This window comes from Accipiter gentilis, chromosome 8 (assembly GCF_929443795.1).
Source record: "Accipiter gentilis chromosome 8, bAccGen1.1, whole genome shotgun sequence".
In the NCBI taxonomy this organism is placed as follows: Eukaryota; Metazoa; Chordata; class Aves; order Accipitriformes; family Accipitridae; genus Astur; species Astur gentilis.
This window is the reverse complement of record NC_064887.1, coordinates 2,121,486-2,147,913: the sequence shown is the minus strand read 5'-3', so window position 1 is coordinate 2,147,913 and position 26,428 is coordinate 2,121,486. Positions and strand designations below refer to the sequence as shown.

At 50.1% G+C, this 26,428-nt stretch overlaps 2 protein-coding genes across 7 annotated transcripts in view; one reads left to right on the top strand and one right to left on the bottom strand.

Annotated features, from left to right (window-relative positions):
• Positions 1 to 9,245, top strand: part of MIER1 (MIER1 transcriptional regulator) — a 45,869-nt gene extending 36,624 nt beyond the window's left edge. For 5 of the 6 annotated variants that reach the window (XM_049807375.1, XM_049807376.1, XM_049807373.1 and 2 more), the window contains 6 exons: positions 324 to 475; positions 1,050 to 1,131; positions 2,465 to 2,559; positions 3,091 to 3,218; positions 4,896 to 5,035; positions 5,850 to 9,245. In XM_049807375.1, coding sequence (XP_049663332.1) covers positions 324 to 475; positions 1,050 to 1,131; positions 2,465 to 2,559; positions 3,091 to 3,218; positions 4,896 to 5,035; positions 5,850 to 6,175 — 923 coding nt within the window. In that variant the 3' untranslated portion in view covers positions 6,176 to 9,245. The remainder of the gene's footprint in view (positions 1 to 323; positions 476 to 1,049; positions 1,132 to 2,464; positions 2,560 to 3,090; positions 3,219 to 4,895; positions 5,036 to 5,849) is intronic. The other variant, XR_007506892.1, reaches the window with a different exon arrangement.
• Positions 9,246 to 10,514: 1,269 nt separating this feature from the next.
• Positions 10,515 to 21,278, bottom strand: SLC35D1 (solute carrier family 35 member D1). Its single transcript, XM_049807377.1, has 12 exons — positions 21,073 to 21,278; positions 20,486 to 20,519; positions 20,297 to 20,383; positions 19,974 to 20,041; positions 19,427 to 19,498; positions 18,611 to 18,679; positions 18,195 to 18,297; positions 17,582 to 17,674; positions 14,636 to 14,703; positions 14,209 to 14,287; positions 13,335 to 13,417; positions 10,515 to 12,485 (listed from the first exon to the last, which is right to left on the bottom strand). The coding sequence occupies exons 1-12, from the start codon at positions 21,276 to 21,278 to the stop codon at positions 12,377 to 12,379; spliced, it is 1,071 nt and encodes a 356-aa protein (XP_049663334.1). The 3' UTR covers positions 10,515 to 12,376.
• Positions 21,279 to 26,428: the final 5,150 nt, after the last annotated feature.

Below are 26,428 nucleotides of genomic sequence, written 5' to 3'. Positions count from 1 at the left end.
TGTGTCAGGTAGTGCTGCTACCTCATGTTTTAAGTGGTTTCAGGAGGAGGACAGGGAAGGTGGAGTTTCTGGAGTTTCATAATGGGTCCTGGAATCTAGAGCACAGGTTATACCAGAGATTTGAAGACAATAACAAGGTATAGTATCCTAGTCATTTGGATCACTGCATTTGTGAGACTATCTTTTACTTGTCCTTATGTGTGTTCTGGATTAATGGTGGTGCTCTAATGATCTTCCAAGGTTTTGTAATCACTAGCTTTATAAGAGAGAATAAACTCCTATATTGTTTTAGCTTGCTTGTCTTTTTCCTGTGCTTAATTCAGTGTATGAAAATGACGACCAGCTGCTGTGGAATCCTGACTTTTTACCAGAAGATAAAGTGATTGAGTTCCTAAATGAAGCATCAAGGCGTACGGGTGATGAGAAAGGCCTAGATGCAATTCCTGAAGGATCCCATATTAAAGACAATGAGCAGGTATATAAGAATAATTAGGATTTGTAGTTTAATACTACGGAATTAATTATCCCTTTTTTTTATTTTACTCCAAAGAATTAAAATTTTGTTTGAAACAGCTTTGTTATTTCTTGTGGAAATAGAAATGTGATGGGTTTTTTACCTCTCAACAAATATTAAACAGTTAACTTAGGCTTACTGTTGCTTTATGCGTCAGTGCATTATTTTATGTATAAATGATTGTGTATGGATGAGTTCTGTTCTTTGAGTTACAGATTTTTTTAAAGCTGTATGAACGTATACTTATTTTTTTCTGCATACCAAAAAACCCCATCAATTTTACAAATGTGTGCAGTGGATGAAAATGTTAAAGTACTTTGCCTGGATATATTCTTGGTTATGTAATTAGAGATTTGGAAATTTAAACAGAGGAAATATGTCTTTGTGCAGTCTTAAATTATATTACATTCATTCAAAGAGTTTATTTTTAATCTTTTCTTAATAGGTATTAGTGATTTACTAAGTATGCTTCTGTGGCACAACAGAAATTGAGTGGTATCTAGAATGTTAAATGTGTGTCTTTTCACCTTTCCAGGCATTGTATGAACTGGTTAAGTGCAATTTTGATACTGAAGAATCATTGCGAAGGCTGAGATTTAACGTAAAAGCAGCCAGAGGTGAGCATACACTGAGAGTTAAATTTATATTGTTGAACTCTCATTTTATTTGTTACACAGGTATCGGGTTTTGCTGTCAGCAGACTGAGAAATTTTATTAGAGCTTGACTGCATACCAGCCCTACATATCAGTGCCCCCTTAAATACAACCTTCAGTGAATCTGTTACTGTTCTCTGAGAGAATGAAATTAGCAGGTGTAGTATAAAGAGGTATATGCTCAAAGAGGGTGTGTAAATTAACTTCCTGTCAATAGAGCTTGATATTTGTATCTGTGACTTGAATAACAAGTTAAAATTTCAAATTACTTCCTGGCAACTGAATTGTGCATTTCTTGGGCATTTTGTTCTTTATTCTTCTAGACCTTTTCAGTCATCAAAGTTAATGGAAGAAACATGAGATATAAAATGAAATAATTCACAATTCTAAATAAAGGAAAATGAGCATCTAAACCTCTTTCAGTATTATGGTTTGCTAAATAAGACCCTGGTCTTAAAGATGCTTTTGGAGCCGTAAGCATTTTCTGGTTTAGTATTGATCTTTATACTCAAAGGAAAGAGAAACTAAGAAAAGGCACAAGTTATTTTCCTTGCACATTGATCTGTTGGTTCTGCTTTCAAACCTGTGGCTTCTCCAGAGTTTACTGTGCAAATCACAAGACAAGAGTGATCAAATAGAGATTAGTTTGTTCTCCCACTATTTTAAACCTTATTTATTCGTGACCTGAAGAATCAATAAGGCCAAATTGTATTAAGTTCTTAGAAGTGTGGCTGAAAGTTATTGGGGGTTTATTCTGGCTTCTGTGGGGCCAAGATTTCCCACCCAGTAGCATGAGCAGCACAGTTGCTTATTCTTCACTGTTGCTCTGGCCAGCAGTGAAGAAGATCTCATTCCTTGTTCCTTTTCCCCCACTTCTCCTAAATACCAGCAACCAGTTTGAGTCTGTAGCATGAACTCCTTTGTGCTGTGTCCTGGCTTGAAGGATACCAGCTTCCTGTGGTTCTAGGGGCAGAATGGTGAGACTGGGTTTCTAAGCCCTTCCTTTTTCTCCTGCCTGGGTTATTTCCCCATGCGACAGGTCTGGAGTTAGGGACCATTTATAACAGTCCCTACTGACTAGCTACTTAAGGCAGCCAAATTTCCCACCTACTCACTAGAAGGGAGAATTTTCATTTTTGTACTAGTAAGTGAAATTTCTGGAGGTGGTTCTCATTTAGTCAGCAGATGGTGTAAGAAACTTGAATATCACGTATGTTTTCTGTCACTTAAGTTTTCTTTCATTGGCCATATGCTTTTTTTGTTAAGTATTTTCTTTATTGCATTTTCTTGCTATAGAAGAATTATCTGTTTGGACAGAAGAAGAATGTAGGAACTTTGAGCAAGGGCTGAAAGTCTATGGCAAGGATTTTCATGTGATTCAGGCAAATAAGGTAAACACTGATTTTAAGTGCAGTTCTCACTTTTTTTTTTTTTTTAAAGCAAGGTAATTGTAAATGAATTCTTATCCTCAATTTCCTTCACAAATTACTATATTTACTGCTTCTAATTTTTACTACATATATGTCCAAATTGGTTTCTTAAAGTCTAGAGTCCTCTGTAACTGTGGCTGTGAACTCCCAAGTTCAGAAAAGTCCCAGCAATCCTGCTGTGGATACATAGAGGAAGATCTGCATCCTTAGAGTCTTACTCTGGTCTCGAACAGACTGGTGAAACAGACTTGAATATTTCTTCTGAAGCCATTGCTTGCAGCACCTCATGATACCTTCAGTATTCTTAGAAACCCTATTAAATTTTGCATGTCAATTTCTGTGTCTCTGACATTCAAGTCCATAATTTCCACTATTTCCTATGTTGTATAAAGAAGCATTGACTTTGAATATCACACCTTTTGATTTAAATGGTAGCTTTTTGCCAAAAATGTATTTAAATTCATCAAAATTTGCATGGGACATATTTCCTAGGTACGAACGAGATCAGTTGGCGAGTGTGTAGCATTTTATTACATGTGGAAGAAATCGGAGCGTTATGATTTCTTTGCGCAGCAGACCCGATTTGGAAAGAAGAAATACAATCTTCATCCTGGTGTAACGTAAGATGTGCATTATTTTATGTCCTTTTACATGTTGGATGTAAATCTTTATTTTATACTGCTCTAATCTGAAATGGTATGACAACCAAGGGATTCCATAGTCCCAATTTGCAGCAGGAAAACAGCCAAGGTGTAAGGAAAGCTTACTACTGCGTATAACATAATTTCTAAAATACATTTATTTGGAATAAGGCTAACAATTTGCAATGAACAGCTATTTAATTTAGTTTGTTTTCTGTTTAAATGTTTCACAAATGTAACATTTCTGCAACTATGCAGGTGTTTTAAATGCTTGTTTTACTTTAGATACATGTTTTGTACAGAGGCCTTAGTCACAAGTTTCAGGTGGGATTTGTGGTACGTGCTGTAGTATACTCTTGAGGTGTACTGTTTGGCAAGAATTCTGGTCAACACAGTACCCTGTACTAGGGCTTTTTTGGGTGTACATGGCTCCTTTCCCCATTAACATCTCTGCTAGGCAAAGAGGGAAATGTCTGTGCATAACTGTATTCTCTTCCCTCAAATCTGAGCAAGTGAGCCAACATATTCTTCTGCCCTTCATTCCAATGCTATGATTTTAGTATCCCACTCTTTCCGCTGACTTTTTCCAAGTCTTTTTACTATTATTTTTATTTCTCATTGGTTCCGGCTTCTCTGTTGATCCTTCTTTTTAATATTGTTGTTTCTTTAAACACTTTAGAACTGTGTGTTGGACCACTGAAGTGAACTTGCAGTATGACATTAAGAGTTGCCATCTGTGGCTTTGTTAAAGCAGACAAGAAAAGCACCCATTGCTGCTAGATTTTCTTAACCAGTTTTCAGGGACTGTCTGTTTCCCCCTCTTCCTCCATCTGTTGTTCCCCCCACCCCCCCCATTTTTGCCCAAATTTTTGGTTGTTAATCACTTAAAACGTTTTCTGATTCTTTTGCAGTTGACTGCATATGGTGATCAGAAGAAGTGTCATTAAGGGTTGTACTTGTCTATTGTTGAATGATTTTGCAGATAGGTATGGGAATTTAGGGTGCAGTATCAGTTCCAGAGTAATTGTGTGTGAGGATATGCTGTTTCTGGACTAATCCAGGCTAATACCATACATACAAGAGCTTTACCAACCAGCTTTGTTTGTTTAAATCTTTCATAAGAGATTTACTATTAGTGACCTAAATTGTAGGACTGTAGTAGATTTCAGATCTGGAAACGTCTTTAACGCTGAAGTTTTTCATGTGCTTTTAACTCTACCCCTTTTGAGGTTGTATGTGCAGAAAACTTATGTACTTTAATGGTATGTTATCGCTGCCGCAGCAAATTGCAAGAGCTTAGTATGAACCTGCCTGAGAACATCACCTTGAAAATGCAGTCCACAACATCACAGCATATTGAAGTTTCTGCTTGTACGTGATCTTAGGGGACTTAGCATAAGCACAGGCTGAATTTATATAAGCTGGCTGCAGTGATTGGTCAACAAATACATGGTTGCTGTGGGCAAACCATACGTGGGCCACTTAATACAGGAGATCTTAAAGTTGTTAACTTCGCAAGAAAAGTCTGTGCATTTGAAAAGATACAAAACGTGAATTGGTCACAGTTGCAGTATGTGCGGTGAATATTTTTGTACAAATAACACCAATCCTTTACACAGCAAGGGCATTGCTGAATGTGCTGTTTCTGTTGTGTAGAGATTATATGGACCGTCTCCTGGATGAAAGTGAAAGTGCTGCTTCCAGTAGAGCTCCGTCCCCTCCTCCTACAACTTCCAACAGCAGCACCAGCCAGTCTGAAAGGGAAGACAGCACAACCAGCAACAGTAATCAGAATGGTAAGTGCGTGCCCTGCCCCTCTTAAACAAGAGTTGCCAAATCACCACAGATGACTAGCCAAATGAGAAAAACAAGCCTATTTTAGTTTTATATATTTTTGAAGATGTTAGCCTCTTTAAGTTGCATTTAGCCAGTGGTCACATACTGAAGGTAAATCTCCACTAGAATCTTCCTTTTAAATGTAATTAATCTGTTCTTGTCTTCCCCGTGCTAGTGCAGATGTGTAGTGCTAACTTTGTGAGGAGTTCGTGCAGGATGTTTAAAACAACTGAGATGGGAACTGGGCTATTGTGTAGCATGCTAGTGCTTCTCCAGTGCTTGTCTCAGGAACACCGTTAGCTATTCTTACCAGATGTGGGGCACTGAAGGGCAATTAGGAATGGGAGAAGAGCCAGGGCACAATGACTCATGAAAGAGAAAAAACTCCAAAGCAAGGGACAGCCATTCTGAAGGAGCTGAAGTGAAAGCAGTAGGAAGAGGAGGGAGGAGCTTGGGGGCTGAATCAGACTGTGAAAATAGAGTGGAAGCTACAGAAGCTGCCCTGGTGAGGACAGTCCACCTGCAGCTTGTACGGTCACGCAATTCCAGGATGTTTTCTTGGCTGCTGTTGTTTGTAAGGGCTTCCATAAACTCTGTCATAAGTCTGTCATTTGTATGCAAATAAATCACTCGTTCATCGTACAGTGAGGATATGGAGAACCATATTGGCTTTTTAGTTCAGTAGGACTAGTTAGACTTCTGCTTTATTGACAGATTGTTCTGTTCCTGCTTATGCTTCTATTCTCTTCCTTATGGTATGTTTCCGTAACACAGGGGTGTCTGCTAATGGGCCAGGTGAGATGCCAAATAAAGATGAAGCAAAAATTGAAGGATTGCATGTAAATGGACCTATGAGTGGCAAGAAAACACCTCACACGGATCTGGATACAAATGGGTATGAAACTGAAAACCTTTCCATTGACCCAAAACTTGCTCATTCAGCTTCAAGAAACGAAAATGATTTTGAAGAGAAAAATGAAAGACCTCTAAAAAGAAGAAGAATTAACAGCAATGGAAAAGAGAGTCCAGGTTCTTCAGAGTTCTTCCAAGAAGCAAACTCGCATGGGAAGCTTGAAGAACTAGAAACTTTGGATGACTGAATACTAGGAGCTGATTATATTCCGTGGAGTAAATTTTGGGTGTCTAAAATTTTCAGGGTTGATGGGTTACCTTACAAAATCCAGTTCCGTAAAACAATCTGCTGAGATTTTTTTTCTAATACGTTCTAGTTGGCTCTTAAGATCTGATTATTTGGGTTTTTTCAGTGCTGAAAAGCAGTAGGAGAATATTCTGTTTCTCAGAGCTGGCAACTGTAGTGCTGAGAACTCTAAGGCTCTGAAAAGTATTTGAGAAACAAATCAGTGAGTTTCTGCAAAACTGCTCCCAGCCTAACAAGCTAAAGAAAATTCTGTGTGTAATACACCATTTTAAGCATTTTACATGTGAACAAAGCATCCTATTTGAAGCAGGGGGCTGGTTCAAATGTTGCAGGAAGTTCAAATGAAATACAGAATGCCAAGACACGCATCAGAGTAGGCACAGAGACTTCCACTCATGCTAGCAAGAAGAAAGTGTCATCCCATTGTTAAGGAACCCTTATGAATCCTGAAAGTTATGAGCACAACTATTTTTATATATAGAAGTTTTAAAGGGTAAATAAATAAACCAGGTCAGGTTTGTATATGTAAAATTGTTGACATCAATGATGTCTTTCCATATTCTTTATCTGGGCGAAAGAAATACATTCTGTATTTTTCCAGATTTCTTTGTAGCCTTTGAAAGATTTTTACAGTACCTATGTCTTGACTGAACTGTCCTTTCTTAAAACAAAAGCTTGTATAATTTTCTTAACTTGTACAGTTGGTAAACTTTTATGAGAGAATTGATATCCTAAGTCTAATGTCAGCTTCATTTTATTTTGCTGAAGTCTTTTCTAAAAAAAAAAAAGCCAACAAAAAAACCCCAAACCAAACCAATTGACTTAAAAAAATGCTTATTAGTCACCAACATATTATTTTCTTTTCAGAAAACAGTAAACAATTAACATCAAGAATGGTTAGAAGTAATTTGATTTTGAAAACATGATTTTTCTTTCTTCTGTTTTATGGCAAATAGTGATGCTAAAAATTTAAGCATGATGCTTGCGTTGCACAAATTTTCTTGCTTTCGTTATACATTTTCTCATTTTATTTTGAGCTCAGATAAATTTCATGTCAGCCAAATGCTTAAGTTTACTAAACCTTGTTTACCAAGACCAGGTGTTAGATTATCCATTGATTTATTTTCAGTCTATCATCTGTCATCTTCTGCATTTCACTGAGCATGGGAAGGGTAGGAAATGGGTCAAGTGATTTTGGCTGTACAGGTTAGAAGTGGATGTGCAGCTGCTAACCTGGTGCCTGATCTTGAATTTCTGAAGACTAGTGGACCTTACACGGATGGGTATTTCAGTGGGAGCAGAAACATCACATACACATACTTGGTACAGCGTATACACATTATATACATTCAGTATATAGAGATTCACATGTGAGAAGTGAGAGTAGGTATGGATAATCTTTAAATAGTTCAAGTGTGAGAAATGAAAATTCTTTATAAAAGCGTGTGGAGGGGGTGATGCTCACTGTCCCACTAGCGTAATTTGAAAGTTGTTGAAGGAGGGTTTACATCCATGAAACAGAAAGATTTTTAATACCGGTGTTTTGTTCTGGTTTGTTGTTTTGGTTTTGGTTTTTTTCTTTGTTTTTTTTTTTTTTTTTCCCCCAAGCCACAGCTATATGTCTGCTGTATTGAAAACAGGAAAAATTGTTCATTATTTGTATAATTTCCTATCTTGTGTCCTCTTCCTGTGGCTTACAGGTGTGTTGTTAATTATTAATTATTGGTTATTTTTACTTAAAGTTCACAAGTCTTTATGATTCCAGTTTTCAATGTACAGTCCTATGGTTTGAAACTAATGTTATCAACCTAAGAAACCCAACTGCTAAGGGTTTTGTTTGTTTTGTTTTCTTGTTCAACTACATGTACTTGGACTTTATGGTCATTAATGAGCCAAATCCTCTGGATCCAGCCTGGCTCCATCGCCATGATGAGTTACTGGAGTGTATTAACCTGCTGTTCCCAGAAGTGTTGTGAATGATCCCTTCTAACTGGTGCAGCTGACGTGCAGAAGTTGACATCAGCCTAGAATTAGACAGCAATTCACATGGAGAGGCACCTGAGTAAGGTTTGTTAACATATGGCCTGCATTAATCAATTAAGTGATTGCTTTAGTAAGAGGTTGCTGTTAACTTCACAATCTGGTTTATTAACGGAAACCCAAAGTATCACAGCCTTATATCAAAGAAAGATGGTCTTGAGACGGTTTCAGACTGAGGGTAGTGCAGTGCTTCTAAGAGTCTTTGTAACTAGAGTCCTATTTTCAATTTTATTTTTATGCATTTTTGTTTGCAAGTTGGAAATACTTCCAAAAATTTATAGGAAAGTTTGTAAGTAAATTGTCTCAGGCTTGTGTGTGAAATACAGCACTGTGTATATTTTCAGGAACGTTGCTTTGTTTTTTATCTTACCTTTTTTTGGTGATACATAGAGGAGACCTGACATTCCATAATCGACAAATATGTAATGCTCAGCTAGACTTTAAGAATATTTAATTATAATTTACATTTTGTTTATGCTGGTGTTTTATACAATACTTTGTTCGTGTTCTTCAAAATGCAGCCACTCTAACTTGATAAGTCATTGCACTACTAAAGCTATTTAAAATTCTAGAAATATTGTAACTTTGATTTCATTTAAAAAGCCTTCCCTGCAGTTTGGAGCCCAGAAGGGTCTGAACATGTTTCCAAACTGTGTTGAAAAGAAAGATCACAACTTGCATGTGACACTTCTTCAAGCACTAGCACGATGGGTTCAGCTGGAATGGGTGGCCTGGATTCATGAAGTGCTTTAAGACTGCAGCCTCAACGGGGAATCCAGTTCAACAGAATAACTGGGTGTTGGGCTTTCTAAAAGGTTAAACATGATGTTAAAAAACAACCACACATACACAAAATTTACAAATTAGTTTTATACATTTTTCCACACATAGTAAATTTGCACTATTAATAAGTCCCTTCTCTTATCCCTGCTCCCTGTCTGCAACTCAAAAAGCTTATTAAAGTATTTTTTTTAAACATACTGTCTGCATAAAAAATTCCTGAGTTTGTTTTTTCTCAAAACAGGGGGTAGAGTATTTCCACTTACAGAGGATGTGAAGACCCCATCCCCCTGGTAGCAGAATTTTTTGAGTAGGAGCATTAAGCACCTTGTGAAGTGCTCCATCCCCATAGAACACATCAGCTCTGGCTAGCTGGGGAGAAGGAAAAGGGACTGATTTTAGCAAGGCACTATGTTTGTTTGGTTATTTTTTGGGTTTTTTTTTTTCCCCCCCCCATTAATTTTCCTCTTCCCATCCTCAAATATTTAAAGCTAAAAACCCAAAAGCCCTCCCTCACTCCCCCCAACTTCCTCTACACATACCAGAGGACACAGTCTCAGCATCTTGCATTGTCTCCAGCCTTTTCTTGCAGGGAGGCAAGGGCCAGCTCCTGGCAGAAGGCAAGAGCAGGCAGGGTAGGAGGGAAGGTCATCGGTTTATTTGAAGCCAGTACAAAAATACATAGGCACATCATAAAATTCTTTTTGCTATCATCCGCTGACTGACATATAAAGCCTGCCATACATTCAAATAAAAAGGTCACTCTTTTAATCACTAAAACAGTCATTTTGTAAATAGATTCTATATAGAAAAACTTTTAGTCTATTAATAGCATAGAAAATACTGTCATAGGAACTCTGTTCGCTTTCCCAGTGTATACAATACCATCCAGACCCTGGCACTGAAGTGTGCCCAGTTACAAACAAAATAAGCTTTAAAAACATTTTACCGTTTGGACAAGAAATCTAACCAGTAGATTTAAAAAATAAAAATCAAAACCTTTGACAGAATTGACATCCTGACTGCAAGCACCTCAGCACAGCAAAGTTACAAGCAAACGTGGCAAAAAGTGATTGGCAAATATTTCTGTTGAAGCAAGCGAGAGGAATGCACAGGCCTGGCTGAAGGACAGGGGTTTGGTGCAGTACAGCACCCGTGAAATCACGCACTGGAAGGGGCTGCAGGGACCAGGGCAAGAGGACAGGGGTCTGCCAGCCCCAGCACCACCCTGCTGCTGGGAACCAGTGCAGGGACCAGTAACCCCACCTGGAGCTGATGTGCGAGTAGCTCTGGGTCTTCTGCACAGCAGGAAGGATTTATCATCTTTCCTTATAAGCATTTATCATCTTTCCTTATAAAAAGAAGAGCTCTGCAGCCAACTACAAATCTGAGGTCTTACTGAAATGGAGGAAGCAATAAGAATGACTGGGGAACTTTTTTTTTTTTCTTTCTCCAATTCCACACGAGGGGGGGGGGGAAGCCCCACTGAAGGGCTGCTCCTTGCTCAGGGACGCACTGACTCAGCCCTCTGTGCTGCCACACACCTTACAGATGCAGTAACCACACCAATCCCCCACTATGCACATTCTGCATCCTACTGACCCCAAAAGGGAGAGACGGGAAGACCCCCAGCTCCAGTACAGAACCATCAGCTCTGGCACGCCTGACCGGAATGACTCCAGGGATGGGATTTTGGAGCAGGCAGTAGTGCAGGGGCTGGCAGACTCGCTCTGCATCTTTACCAGCACTGTTCAGAGAAATTCTCAGTCACATATAAAAACTTCAATGGTAAGCACGCCAATAAATGCAGCTTCGCCAAACAGCAGTTACATTTTCAGCAACTATCTTCCAGAAACAAATTACGTTGTCTATAGACGCTATTTTCCTGGTTACCAAAGGAATGTATACAAGAAAACCTCATACAGTTTTACCAAAATTTTTTTTTAACCAAGATTATAAACAATTCTTTTTAAACCAAAAGACAATCCAAAAAAGACCTAAAAAGAAGTGCTGTGTTAAGACAACCTTTAAAAAAAAATAATCAGTTAACACTGCCTGACATATTAAAAATCCCATTCTTTTAATGGGTCACAAACCAAAGGATTACTACATCAAAAACCATACTGCGGGACAGGGCTTGGCCAGAGCCGAAGTGCCGGTGCTGCTGCGTGGGCACACGCCACGCGTGCTCGCAGGGACAAGCAGGAGCACCTGCAGAGCCACCAGCCCCCCCCGAGTTTCCCATCGACTTGCCAAAACACCATGATTGAAGTCCCTGTGTCTCTCCCAGACACATGCACTGTGCTGATGGGTGGGAAGGGGGTTGCAGGGGCAGGAGCCGCAGCCTTTGCAGTGGATTTTCTGGATTGAGGAGGCGCTGCATGCCAGGTGGGACAACGTCAGCTCTCCTGCCCACCCTGCAGCTACTCCCCGTTGGATGCAAAGTGCCCTGCAAGGGTCCCTGCACCAGGGCCAGCCCTGGCACGGCCAGCAGCTTTTCCAAATGCAAAGGTTTCTGACCCTGGGGAGGTTTGAAGGATGCTGCCGGCCCTGCCAAGCTCACCAGTGGCAGGTAAAACCTTCACCTTGGGAACATCCCTGAGCCTCGTAAAAGCAACCTGGGGTGGGAAGGAGAGGGATGAATATTTGCAGGGCTCTCAGAAACCAAGGCAGGTAAACCCAGCTTTAAAAGTGGGTTAACAAACAGAACAAAAACAAAAAACCCCACCCAAAACCCAATTAAAAACTGTGAGTTCAGAGAGCACTGAGCATTCAACAGAGGTTTTGGCCCAGACCAGGAGCATCCTGCAGAAGCAGCTTTGCTGGGGGAATACCAGCGCTCGCCTCGCATGGGCTGCGACACCGCAGCTCCTCTCCCTTGGGGAGCGGAGGGGTTCACCTGCCCCTTGGGGCCGGATCCGTGCTGGGTACCACGGTCTCACCGGAGGGACCAGGCTGGGGGAGGCACGGAGCAGAGCCAGCTCCAGCACCCATCCCAGACAGCCAAGGATGCTCGGGGTACGGCCCTCCGAGCTGGCACAGTCCTCCACGATTCAAACATGTACGCTGCCTGTGCCAATCTCTACTGCCAAATCTCAGCGTGATTAGAAACCCATTAATTCCTCACGATCAGACTTAATTAGATGTATTCTTCACCGTGCAGTCAGTTATCTTCCCAATAATTTGTAAAGGCAGCAATCTAGGTTGTGCAAATTAAGAGCATCACCGTTACTCCATGGCAGACACCCTGGATTCCTTCCCGCATTCTGCCCATGATCAGCTGAACAGAAATAGGTTGCTTCCAAAAAAAGCCTCTCCCTGGTCACACAGAGCTTTTTCCTTTAATATCCATCTTGATGCCAGCTTCAGACTGCTTGCTCATTTGCTCCTCCGTAAAAGTGATGTAGGAATACACCAGGCTTCCAGCAATACTGCAAAACAGGGTTGGGTACGAGAATGAGAGATCCCAGCTCAGAGCCACAGAAACGACAGCACGTTCGATGGCTGGCTCTCTCCTGCACTGCACAACGCAAACCTGCCACCAGCAGCCCGGAGGAGATGCTGCCTTTTACACCAGCACGTTTATGAGTTATATAGACCTGCCCCAGGCAGCTACAAACTCCAGTTGCCAAAGAAAAAAAGTCAAAACCGTGGGTACGCCAACGGTCAAGGATCCGCTGCAAGCATCAATTTGCAAGAAAACTTCCTCCTAAGATTGGGTATTTTGTTTAATTTGTACCCAAATGCTTGCTAGCCCAAGTCCCTAGCCACGTGCTGGACCCGCTCCATCACTGAAGGGATCCTGCTGAAGGACACAGGGAGAACAGGGAGATTTTTCATGATACAGAAATATACCCCAGACCAGAAAGGAGAATTTTCCAAAAGCTGTGCTAAAATACCAGGTGAAATAAACCAAAAAAATACTACTTTTGCTACCTTAATTATATGATTCAGACACACAACTCTGAGAACAACTTAAGTTTGCTGCTAAAATATGCTTGCACGTTCTCCTGGCTTTAAAACAACCCCAGTCTGTTTGGGAGCTCCCCACAGCCCAGCTGTAAGCAGGGACTGAGCGGTGCCGCAGGCTGCGAGACGCGGGTCAGCGCCGAGCTGGCTCCTCTGCTGCGGCACGAATACCAATTCCATGGGGGGTTTTGCGGGGGTTTTTTTTTGTTTGTTTGTTTAAAGAAGCATTGAGCCAGTCAAACCATTTCAGTTTCACGGCAATTTTCACTTGCAAATGTTAAATAAAAACTGCAAAGGCCCGATGTTCTCACCTGATATTTAAACCAATGAAGTTCGTCCATGTAAAAATATAGTCTCCTCCAAAAAACATCCCAATATAGGTTATTAAAATATTCTGCAAAGGAAAAAGATTTTAGCAACAAGAGCGTAAGTTTCCGTATAGCCCAAGACAAGCGTATGCTCTATGCATTAAAGCAACACGGAAATGGGGAAATCCCAGATGCAGGCAGTGTGAAACAGGCAAGCGGCGATAATACTGGATTCAAAGCGGTTGGTTTCAGAGCTGCTGAGAAATGCTCCTGAACAGAGGCTTCGACTGCTGGGGCAGCACAGCCGCCGGGCTGCGATGCTCTCCCTCATCGCGAGACCAGCACTGAAGCTGGAAAATCGCCCAGGAGCGCCCGTCGTATTTTTGCAACTGGCTCATTGGGCCGAGGTGACCCAGAGGATCGCGGCTGTTTCTGGATGCTTTGCCCTTCATTAGCCCTGGGGAAGCTAAACGCACTAACCGCAGTCAGTGCCATGCATGGCTGCTTGCCGTGCAAACATGCACAGAGTATCCCTCTAATCCAGACAGCAGAAAAAAAAATTAAAAAAAAAATCCCATTGGAGCTTTCTCCCCTCCAAGCAGCGCGCAGCAAAAGCCCCCGGAGCCTCTGTCCTGCCCTTTCCGTGCCGATGCAGACACCGCTGCCTATGCGGGCAGAGCCGGGGGATGCACGGTGCTGTTGACGGCTTTTGCTGGAATAACTCCCGCAGGCAGGCAGCACCCTGCTCCGCGTCCCGGGAAGGCAGCGGGGGGGTGCCCGTGCCAATGGCCAAAGCCATCGTTTAATACGAGCCCCACGCAACGATTGCTGCAACGCTCGCCCGACGGCAGCCCTGGGAGCCGAGAGAGACCCTTACCTTAATGCAGCCAACTATTGTAGTTGTAAGAGCAGAATTATACTGAGTGCAAAGAACCGTGGAGTACATCAAAATAAACCTGCAGAAGGAAGAGCCGACATCAAGCTCCAGGACACGCTTTGGGCATTGCCATTCATCTCTGCATCTCTTCCCCTCTTTTCCAGAGCGGTATTTATACCGCCGCTTTTTTGGCTAAACCTGCACTGAAGCAGGATAGGAAATTATTTCCACCTGCCCTAGCTCCCAGAAATAGTGTCCCTATCAGGACCAAAGATTTATATATATATATTTATTTTTTTTTTTAACCCATAAGAGCTCGGACCACCAAAATACGCTCCTTCTAGAAGACCCCCACCCCATCACCGGTTACGGCTGCCCCCCCAGCCCGCAGGCAGGCAGCACCCACCGCAGCAGCGTACGTCCTTACCCCATGACGCACGACAGCGTAAACTGCACGACGAAGAGCGTGTCTGCCCAGCCCTGGTACTCCATTGCCTGCAAGAAACAAACCCCTGACGTTGGCTTTCATGTCACAGCAGGAAAAAACCAAAACAGAACAGCCCGGCGTGACATCCTGGGGCTGCGGGAAGGCTGGTTGTCCACATCAGCATCACCTCCAGCCCGCGGCAGCACCCAGCACACTCCTCCTGGAAGAAGCGGTGAATAACAGTCCTACAAGCAGGAGGAACCAGGAAAGGCACTTCCCGGCTGGTTGTTGTCCAGAATTGCCCTCCTTGTAATTCCTCCACTGCAAACTGCAACGCTTGGGCAGCACGTCCCAGGGGGATTTAACCTCCAGAGATGGCTAAAGGAAGTCTGGATCTCACGGTAGGGCTTTTTTCTGTTTGTTTTAAAGTTACACTCCATGCACCTGAATACGTTTTTGCCAGCTGCAGGTCTGGGGAATGACTCCGAGGACAAAGCTCCAGCAGCAGGAGATGGGTTGTGGGGAGAGGGGGGGAGGCCAGAGGGTGTTGCTGCCGGCCAGGATGGGGACACGGGGTCAGAAGGAATCCCACGCAGCTCGACAAGAAGCGTGATGTCCTGCCCCTGGGGAAAAACAAGCCCCTGTACTGGGACGTGCTGGGGCCAGCTGGGTGGGAAGCAGCTCTGCAGAACAGCCCTGGGGTCCTGGTGGACACCAGGTTGACCATGAGCCGGGAACGTCACCTTGCTGCAAAGGAGGGGAACGGTGTCCTGGGCTGCATCGGACAAAGCATCGAGGGAAGTCATCCTTCCCCTCTGCTCAGCACCGGTGCTGGGTCTGGTGCTGGGCTCCCCAGGGCAAGAGAGACACGGACATACTGGAGAGTCCAGCAAAAGGCCACCAAAATGAAGGGATGGGAGCATCTCTCCCACGAGGAGAGGCTGGGAGAGCTGGGACTGCTCAGCCTGGAGCAGAGCAGGCTCAGGGGGATCTCATCCATGTGGATAAACACCTGCGGGGAGGGTGCCGAGAGGAGGGAGCCAGGCTCTTCCAGCGGTGCCCGGTGCCAGGACCAGAGGCCACGGTGGTGGAGTCTCCATCCTTGGAGATAACTTGGAACCCGTCTGGACACGGTCCTGGGCCCCCTGCTCCCGGGAGCTGAGCCAGGTGAGCTCCAGAGATCCCTGCCAACCTCAGCCGGTCAGCGACATGGTGAAGAAGCAAAGGTAGAACCGGGTAATGGCTGGTGCCCCCCATCTCAGGGTAAAGGCTGGTGCCCCCCACCTCCCCTCCCAGCGGGGCAGGGACTGGCACAGGGGAGGGAAGGGCTGCCGAGCCCACGGGGATCCTGCCAGGCAGCGGGACAGTGCCTTCCAGCTAACAGGGACACGAAATCCAGCCCTACTGCAGGCAACCCATCCCCTTTACCCCCCCGGGAATTATTTGCAGGGCTTTGCTCACCACCACCAGCACGCCCCTTCCTGCCTCTCGCAAAGCCTCGTTACCTCCGATGCTTGTTAACGAACTACAAGATTTAACGCATCCACACGCACCGGTGTGGTGGGAGGCTTTCCTATGCAAAGACCCCCCCCCCCCCCCCCCTCCCCAGCACGGCCCCCCACGACGCAGCCCCCCCATCCCCTGCCCCGGCAGCCGTCCCCACGCGAGACACGTTCAGCTGCACGCCCTTCACAAGAGGGTTTTTCATCAGGCTGCAAACGTGGAGTTTCCTGGCAGCAGCCCCAACAGAGCGCATCTTTGTCTGCCTCCGGCTGCCAGGAGCTCGGCCGAGGAAAAAGAAGTTTATTTAGGGAAAAAAAGGAGAAAAAAAAAAGAAAAAAGAAAAAAAAAGCTATTTCTCCACAGGCTGAACAGAGGCTGCACAGTGCAGCACAGAGCAACATTTTGCTCCCCGTCTGCCAGCTCCTGCTTATAAATGAGCGCTTTATCCCCAAATATATCCCACTGAGTCGCCCTTTATGAAGGGCAGGGTCTGGGCTACCTTCACCCCATACAACCACTTCTCCTCGCTAATCGCAGCTCATTATCTTAGCGACTGCTTACCGGGGTTCATCATCAGGGCATTAAGCTCCTAATGAGAAAAAAAAAAAAACAAACCACCAGGCTCTCCCTGCCGGGGTGCAACTGGAGGGGGGACAGGGGACAACAGGGGCGTCTGCTGGGGCCACCAGCACCCACTGCTGTCACCCACGGGGGTCGGGGGGGGGGGCAACACCGCCGGCCTTCGACATTTGCCTTCCCTGCCCGTGGAGGGGGATGCCATTCACGCAGGCGTGAAAAGCGAGCGCTCTTGCTCGGGAGAGCCGAGTATAGCTGCACGTAAGTGTCTACAATAATAACCATCATCAACATCATCCCACTACAATATAAATATCACGTATACGGAACTGCACGTAAATCACATCACGCCCTGATGGGGTAGGACGGGCAAACTGGCCCTCAGAGCGAGTCAACATAAAAACTGCCCCAGCAAGAAGGAAGGACAGAAAGAATTTTGAAGAAACTCATTAATTCTAAAAATACTCGACTTCTTTGTTTTAAATAATATTTAGTTTCACTTATTGCTCTCATACTTCCCCATTCCTCAAGCATTACGAAAATGCCTGAATGGAGCAACTCTGTGGATTTAAAGTCCAACGTAAGACTTACAGTTAGTTTCTGTTTACGTGGTTTTGGGGTAGTTCCTCTACCACCCTTTGCCCTACCCTCCTCCTCCCTCAGACACTGCGGAGTTTGTGTTTGCAAACTGGGGATAATGAACTACTTTGCAGTTTCACATTTGTGAGTATGTCCCATTTTACGTAAGAAGGCTAAGTTACGGAAAAGTGCGTTGTAACGAACAGTAAAACGTTCTTCTAAGCAACCCATTTTGCCCAGAAGGTATTGTGCCAATAAAGATATTGCTTTTGGGGGCAGGAATCCTACCTTCTGCGCGTCTCCGGTGAAGTAGGCAATGGTCAAGGTGGGAAGGATCATAAACAGTGCATTGTAATATAGCAGACCGTATTTTCCCAGCTCCTAGAAATAAGAAACATCTGTGTATTCAAGTTGGTTCCAAACAGGAACATAAAACCTTATTCATATTGCTACTGAAGACTGGGTCTTGTGCGCTAAATCCATGGGGGATTCTCAGAGACAGAAGAGTCAGAGGGTGGAGTGTTGTGGGGGTTTTTTTTATATTTATAATTTTATGGTTTTAAATATTTATGTTAATATACGTGTGTGTGTGTATTTGTATCTATAAACCAGACTCGGGTAACGAGCCTGCAATAGGCTTTACAGTCACCATCAATCAAAACACCATTTCTTCGCTGTCGCAAGGCACTACGGTCGTAACCGGCATGGGGACACGGCTCCAGCCAGCGCTCTTTGGCAACGCTGGCACCGCGAGAGCGGGACAGCGGCATTGCCAAACCTTCTGGACAGCGGGATGGGGTAGCACCGGGTGAGTCTCGCCCCTTTGCCCTCTCAGGTGCAAGTTGCTGCCAAAGCAAGCGCGACGCCGCAATGCCCAGAACGAAGCCGAAGGTCAGCCTACCTTTGAATCCAGCTTCTGTTTCACATAGGCACCGTTTGCAGCTGTTAAGGCATCGTTAATAAGGATAAAAATATATCCTTCCAGATCGAATGCCAAGTCAGCACTGGGAAAAGAAAAAAAAAACCCAAGTTAAAGTTTTAAGCTGTGCAAAGCGTAACACTTGCAAGATTCCTTCCACCTTGTCTTTAGCCAGTAAGTTGTCAGAAAAAGTTAATCATGGGAGGAGAGGCTGGGATTTGGGTCAGTGAAACATTCTTTCCTACTAGAGAGCACGTCTGAGGGTAAAAAAAAAGTCAGCGTTTACTCTCTCTTCTTGGGACATGGCGTGGTCCTTGGTTCACCTCCGCTCTGCTGGCGGGCCCACGCAGGGACCCTTCGGGAGACACGGGAGAGGGGACGGCAAACCGGGAGCTCACCTAGCAGCTACGAACGCACCGATGATCATAGCAAATACTGTCATCTGAACACTCCAAGAAAACTTCTTCCTGCAAAAGAGAGGCAGGAGGACACCGCCGTCACCCAAAGCTCAGTCTTCACTGAGGCATCGCCAGCACTTTGGAGAAGGGCGGGGAGAAGCCTTCCCTCCTGGCACACACAGGGCAGGGGAAGAAAACCCCAAGCAAACCAAGCCGTGGAAAAGCAGCGAGTAAAAGCAAGACATTTTTAGGCACTTACCTCTGTCATTTAAAAAACAACAGCCAAAAAGCCACAAACTTGGCATCCATGAGGTGCAAGTTTATGGAGCGCTACGACTCTGCCGATGGCAGAAAAGGGCTCGGCGCCGCGGGGGGACCGGACCAGCCCCGCGGGAGGGGGTTGTCGGCACACGGCGTGAGCCGTTTTTTGGGGTCTCTGCAGGCACCCGGGCGGAGGAAAGCCGTTAGGCGGACAGGCACAACCCCCTCCGCTTCCAAAACCGCGCCGGGCAGCCGCAAGCGGAGACGGAGCGCATCCATCTTCTTCTCCGCGCCTGGCAGCCACGCGTGGCACCTCGTCTCGCCCAGCTCCCTCCAGGCACGCGGAGCGGCAGCGGGGAAAAACGTATCCGCTTCCCCCGCCCACCCTCGTTCCCAAAACCCAACTTCAGAGCCAAAACCCCTGACCGCACGCATCCCCGACGCACAAAAAGCTCACGGACACGCCGCGCGCCGTCCCGACGCCTTCGGACTTTTGTAACTCTAACCGGTATCTGTCACTGGCAGCCCCGGGGAGAAGGCGCTGGGAAGACTCACTTGAGCAAGAATCCTTCGGCAAACATTGTAAACAGGATGGAAAACCTTCGCAGGACGGTGAACATCGGCAGGCTGCGAGGGAAAGGGTTCGGCAGGGTGAAAGAGCCGAAACGCAGCTCCGGGGCCACCCACAGAGCAACGCCCCGAGCGGGTGCCGGGATAAGGGCTCCGGAGAACAGAGCCGTCGGCGAGCCTGCCGATTTCCTTACGGAAACGGCATTCCTCCCGCACCCGAAAAAGGCATCGCTCACGTCAGACCTCGTCAGGGTGGGGGACCCCCGACCCTCACCCACGGCGGGCGAGGGCCAGACCCGCGTCCCTCCCTACCCGCTGGCTGGGGGAAAGCATTTGGAATTACGCACGTGGCTTATTTTAGCGTGGGCAGAGAAGGAATCGTATCGCTCCGAGCGGCTCCCGCTCGGGTCACCCACACCCCCGCAAAGCCTTAGTGCCCAGGAGCAGCTCCCCACGAACACCGGCCCCCCCACAAACGACCCCGCTGTATAATCCCCCCCCCCCCTCCCGGTAGAGAAAAAGCTATCCATACTTCAGTTTCTTGGTGCTGAACAGTCCTGTGATTTGGTTCCCGAAATACAGAAGAGGTAGAGGAAACGTCTAGAAAATTACAAGAGGGATAACACGCTGCATGAGCGACCGGAGAAAGCCAGGGAGCTCCCCGGCAGCACCCCCCTTTTATAAACAGATATTAAATTATTTCCACCCCGCGACGGAAACGTCCACGCACGCCAGCCGCCCCGTGGCCGCGGGTTCCCGTGGGGCAACGGCCGCCGGCTTTTTGGGGGGGGCAGAGACCACCGCCCGGTCTCAGGGTGCAGGAGAGGTGCCCGGGGAGCATTTGGGGGGGCTTACCCGCCGGGGGACGTGTCTGTCGAGGTCGGGGAACTTGAGCACCCGCAGCGCCTTGCCCGCCCAGAGCACCGCCACCGTGGCCAGCATCTGCAAGAGAGTGGGGGGGTCAGCTCGACGGCCCCCACATTGGGGGGTGGGGGGGTCAGAGGGGAAGGAGGTGGGGGGGACACACGGGGAGACCCCACTCACCTGGCCCAGCCCCACGCACAGCGAGGAGGGGAACCTGTGGGTAGAGAGCAGACATCAGTGGGGGGGCACCCACATCTCGGGGGGGGGGGGGGGGGGGGGTCCCAGCAGCCACGCACCCCCCCTCCCACGCTGTCTGCACGGGGAGGGGGATAGCAGCGGCCCCCAGCCCCCCAAACCTGCAGAGCCATATTTGGGGGGGGGGGGGGGGGGGGGGGGGCAATGCCCAGCCGTGCAGGGGGTGCCCATGGGAAAGAAAAGGGGGGGGGTGGGGGGGTGGGAAAGGAGAGGGGGTGCAAACACAGGGTGCCAAAGACCCCAAGGGGGGGGGGGGGTCGTGCATACCGGGGGTGGGAAAGGAGGGGTGTGCGGGGGGGGCAGCAAACACAGGGTGCCCACGACCCCAAGACGGGGGGGGGGGGGGGGGGGGTGTATAGGGGTGCCCGGCCCTCGAGGATTTGGGGTGCAGGGGCGCACAGCACCCCAAGGGACGGCTGCCTGCTGGAGGGGGGGTGATGCAGAGCCCCCCCCCCAAGGGGATGGGGATGGGGGGGGGGGGTGTGTGTGTGTTCCCGGGCGCTAGGCCGTACCCGTAGGTGGTGAGGACGCTCTTGTTGACGACGACGATGAGGAAGGAGCTGAGCCCGTAGAAGGCCGCCGCCAGCAGCTTGAGGCAGAGCGTGAAGCCCGGCGCCGCCATCCCCGGCTCCGCATCGCCGGGCGCGGGGGCTCCGGCGGGGGCTCCCCCCTCGGCCCCGGCCGCCGGGCGTCTGCGCGCCGCCGACGGCGACGACATGGCTGCGGGGGGCGGGGCCGCCGCGGGGGCGGGGCCGGGGGCGGGGCGCGGGAGGGCGGGCGCGGGAACCGGGGGGAGGCGGGCGCGGGAAGAGGGGAGTTGGGGGGGGGGGTGGGAGGATCGGGCGGGGGGCGAGGGATTTGCGAGGGGGTGGGGGGGGCAGAGGTAAATGGGGGATTTGTCGCGCAGGGAGGAGGCGGGGGGGGGGCGAGGAGGTGCACAGGGGGCGTGGGGGGGCATTGCAAGTCGGGGGCATAGCACAGGGGTCTGGGGTGAGAGGGCACGGGGGGGGGATCGTGCAGGGGTTGGGTATGGGGGGGCGAGGAATTTGCACAGGGGTCGTAGGGGGGGGCATAGCACAGGGGGCTGGGGAGGGGGAAGTGCACAGGGATGTGGTATGGGGGGGCATTGCACCGGGGGGGGCATAGCACAGGGGTCTGGTATGGGGGGGGCACGGGGGGTGTCGCACAGGGGTTGGGTATGGGGGGGGCACGGGGGGGTATCGCACAGGGGTTGGGTATGGGGGGGGGCACGGGGGGTATCGCACAGGGGTTGGGTATGGGGGCACAGGGGGTATTGCACAGGGGTTGGGTATGGGGGCACAGGGGGTGTCGCACAGGGGTTGGGTATGGGGGCACAGGGGGTATCGCACAGGGGTTGGGTATGGGGGCACAGGGGGTATTGCACAGGGGTTGGGTATGGGGGCACAGGGGGTGTCGCACAGGGGTTGGGTATGGGGGGGCACGGGGGGTATCGCACAGGGGTTGGGTTTGGGGGGGCACGGTACGGGGGGGGGGGGTCACATAGCAGTCTGGCTTCGGGGGCGGCAAGGCATTGCACCGGGGTCCGGCATGGGGGGGCACTGGGGCACGGGGGTTTATTGCAGGGACGAGGGGACGCGTCCTGAAACACGCTGCAGCGCGTGCCCTTTTCCGAGCGGAGGGACGGGATTGGGGGGGTCCATCTGAGCCACCTTCTGCCAAGTAGAAAAACCCCCAAAATAAGGCAGCTCGAAAAAAACCCACAACCCCACACCACCCTATAGGTTACACCAGAAAAAACCGGCATTGTTTAGGATTTTGCTGGAAGACAAGAACTAACACATACACCTAAAGCCGTCACCGCTCTGGTATCTGCGTCCCACCACCCACGCGTCCCGCTCGCAGCCGGGGAGCCGCTTCCCACCCGGCACGGCGGTTTTCCTCCGGCAACGCCGACCGCCGTGGGGCCGCGGCTGTGCCGGCGTGGGGGGCTCACGGCGGGGACACGGCGGGTGGGGGGGTCCCTGTCCCCGGGAGAGGGGGGAGCCGAAATGCAGCAGAGAGTGGGGGGGGGTGGTGTGGGGGGGGTGAGGAGACGGAGGGTGGGCATGGGGTCTCGCAGGGTGGGTGCAGGGGCGGTTTGGGGTGAGCCCCCGCCGCAGCACTTTAGGGTCAACCCGATGGGAGGCAGCTGCGGGACGTTTCTTGCCCTTGGCCACGGTGTTTGCAGAGGAAAGGGCCCCTTTTTGGCCAGCTTTATCCCCAATTATCTCCCTGCCACGTCCAGACCTGCCGGGGCACGGCCAACCCCTGCGGCCCCAGGCGTGAAACGGGGCGTCGTGGCCCCGTGGGCGCGAGCTGCTGCTCGCCCCGGCACGCTCGCCCTCACCCTCTCCCCTCGCAGGGAGAAAGCAAACTCTTTGCCCAAACTTTCCTTTCTTTTTCCTGCCTCGCCGGTGTCCCCGCTGCTGCCCCGCTCCCGGCGAAGGGGTGCGGGAGAAGCAGGGGCCGATCCCAGGCACGGCTCGCACCGGGCTGCAGGAAGGACAGACCGACTTTAAAAGCCAGGAGCAACTTTCCCCCATCTAGGATGTCCTTTTAGGCCGGCCAAAAACCACTAGTCGGAAAAGCTTTCTCACGGGCATCACCTTCCTCGTTCCCGCACGAAGTCCTGTCCGTCCTTATCAAGCCACAGCGCGGGCTTGGACCTAGAAATATTTATCCTCCGACAGCAGAGAGGAACCTAATCCTGCCCGGACTCCGGCGCCAGCGGGATTGACGCAAACGGCCCCAATTCCTAGGCCTGCCCTCCCGCTGGCACATCCATCCTGCCCCCCCCGGCGGCACCGGTGACCCCGCGGTGATGGACGGGGAGCCGCACACACGGGGAACCCCCGCGAACCCCACGGGGGGACGTGGGGGCAGCCCCCACGCCCCCCTCCCGGCAGCGGCCACGGCACAAATGCCACCGTGACGGCTTTAAGGTCAAATATTCGGCCCCTCTGGGTGAATGGGGTCAGTGGGCGGCAGAAGGTGCGGCTGCAACGGTGCAGGCACGGCAAGACGGGGACGTGCCTGGGGTGGCTGTGTCCCCCGTGTCCCCCCGTGTCCCCCCCGTCCCCCGTCCCCGCCGTGCCAAGCACAGCTCCGGGTATGACACAAGCGCTTCGCTTTTGGCAGCAAAGCCCAGCCCGGCCCGACCTTTCCTTCCTGCTAAACTAAGCTTCTGACTCACCGCAGTCATTTTCGTGCGCCCGGCCAGCAGCGAGCCCACCAAAGATAACAAAAATTAAATTAATCCCGTTTTTTAATCTTAATCTCATTTGGCAACCAGCTCAACCGGAGGTTTCTCCCCGGAGCCAAACTGGCAATGACTCCGGGCTGGAGCGCACATCCCAGCGGATGGGGAAAAAAGGGCTTCGGAGCCTGGTACCCCCCCCATTCCCCAACCCTGGGGGGGGGACGGGGGCAGAGGAAGGCTGGTGGGGCCCGGAGGAGCGGGGTGGCGGAGGCACGGCAGGTCTAGCGAGGAAGTCTCTGCCAGATGCGATCGGTTTCCCCGGGGGCGGCCGCAGGGCGTGGGGAAAGTCACGCCAGAAGGGAAGCGGGAGCGAGGCACCGCGGCCCCCCCACGCTCCCCCGCGAGTTTTCTTGGCCCCTTGAATTCAGGGTGCACCCCCAAAAAACATGGGGAGAAGAGGGGGCTCGATGCGGCTGAGGCAGGCTGAGGGTTGGGAGAAAGCGCTGGCATGGGGAAGGGGATAAGGGACCTGGGTCGGACACAGCGAGCGTGGCACAGGGACGGATGGGTTTTGGCTGGAAAAAGGCTGGGGAGCACCCTGAGTCCCAAGGAAAACAGGCACTGGGTGCTGCAGGCACTATCCTGGGGCGCTCTGGGAGAAGCCTGCCGTGCCGTGCCGTGCCGTGCCGTGCCGTGCCGTGCCAGCCTCTGGAACAACTGCAGCAAAACCACCTTTGGGCGTGAGGCTGTAAGGAAAATCCAAGCAAATCGCAAAGAGCCGCAAAAGGAGCGAGAGGCACGATGGGGTTTGGAAAGCCGAGCGGTTTCCAAACCCAGAAGGAACTGGGTTTTTGTGAGCGCCGGGAAGAGCAAGCCGTGGGAAAGAGCCGGGCGTGAGCACTTATTCTGCTCCCCACCGGCCCACGGGCTGCCAGCATCGGGGCACGGAGCCGCAGCTCGCCGCGGCCGCTCAGGAAGAGATAAGAAGACAGGAGTTTAACTGGCACCAGAAAAGGCTGGTGGTCTGGGCAATACGGGAACCAGCAGCTCAGAGGGGCTGCAGCACCCATCCCGGGAAGGCTCCGAGGCTGGCGGGGTGCTGGGGGGCAGCCACGACGCACCGTGGCCGGAGGCGCATCGTACCACAGCCAGATGTGCCGTTCTGGCTCCAGATGGGCTGTGCCAGCTCCAGATGTGCTGCCCTGGCTCCAGGTGTGCTGCCTGGGCCCAGATGGGCTTGCCCTCGGTGCCGTCCCAGCTCCAGATGTGCTGCCCTGGCTCCAGGTGTGCTGCCTGGGCCCAGATGTGCTTGCCCTCGGTGCCGTCCCAGCTCCAGATGTGCGCACCCGCCGTGCAACCCCAGATCCAGGTGCGGGTGCAACCCCAGATCCAGGTGACGTAACCTGGCTCCAGATGTGCGCGCTTGCGACGCTGCCCCGGCCCCAGATGTGCAGCCCTGGCCCCAGATGTGTGCCCCACAGTGTTCCTTCCTCGGCCCCAGCTCTGTCACTGCCAGCAAACGACCCCTCTGCCCCGGCAGCTCTGCAGAGGGGACTGGGATCCCCCCGGGACCCTCCTCAGCTCGCTCCCCTCCACGCCAGGACCCCCCGAATCGCAGCAAAGCCCACCCGCAAGGCGAGACACCCCCTTCCTCCTCCTGAAAATGGTTTTCAATAGATTAATACAAACACTTTCATTACAGAACGCATTAAACAGACGCGTAACGTGCTGAAACCCACCAAAACCCGAAAATTCCCACCGAAACCCTCCCGAGCTTGCTCGGGCTGCGTATAACTCTACATACAGATGCATCGTATATGTTATTATAACTGCACGTTACGGTTTCAGCACACAGTGAGGCTTCACCTCCGCGGTACCAGCAGGCTACTGCTCTTGCTTTCACCCACCCTTCGCTTTTACCAAAAAAACCCCCCCATGGATCAGCCAAAACCCAGAGCAGCCCCGGCAGAGGAAGGGTCTGCCTTGGCCCGGGGTGGGGGGAGAAATTATGTTCCCCAACGTTTCCTTCTGCGAGGGCAGAGGCGGGCGAGCGGTGCGGTATTTCCTGTGGTTGCAGCGTCTAATGAGGTTAACACTGTTATTGAGGTTAACTCTTCAACCGATATGAAAAAGGAAGCTACGGGTTCTGCAGCCGGAGGGGTTTGGGAGCAGCGGTGGGAGCCGGTGGGATGGAGAGCACCGGGGCAGCTCCGGAGCCTCGGCCCCTTCTGCCCCCCCCCCCCCCCCCATCCCGGGGGTCCGCGGCCCCGTAGCGTCCCCCGATGAGCTGGGGTCCGGCACAAGCAGAGGGGGTGACGCTCGGTGCCGGTGAAAACAACCTCAGACCTTGAGGAGTCTTTCGTTGTAGGCTTCTGGGATTAGTTAGAAAAATGTTCTTTCGCTGACGGAGCTCAGCCCGGCTCCCCAGGACCCCTCCGCTGGGCTCCTGTCGCCTCGCAGGCAGCCACACGATCCTAAAAATCCATTCGGGATGGACTTCCATTAGCCGGGGTGACTCCAAATCCCGTAACAACTTAAAGACTAAAAAGACAACCCCCCCCCCTCCCAGGGCTGTTCCTTTAAGGGATGCTGGGTTTTCCCATGGACTGACTCAGACTGGAAACTCTCAGTTTTTCTCGACACAGCTA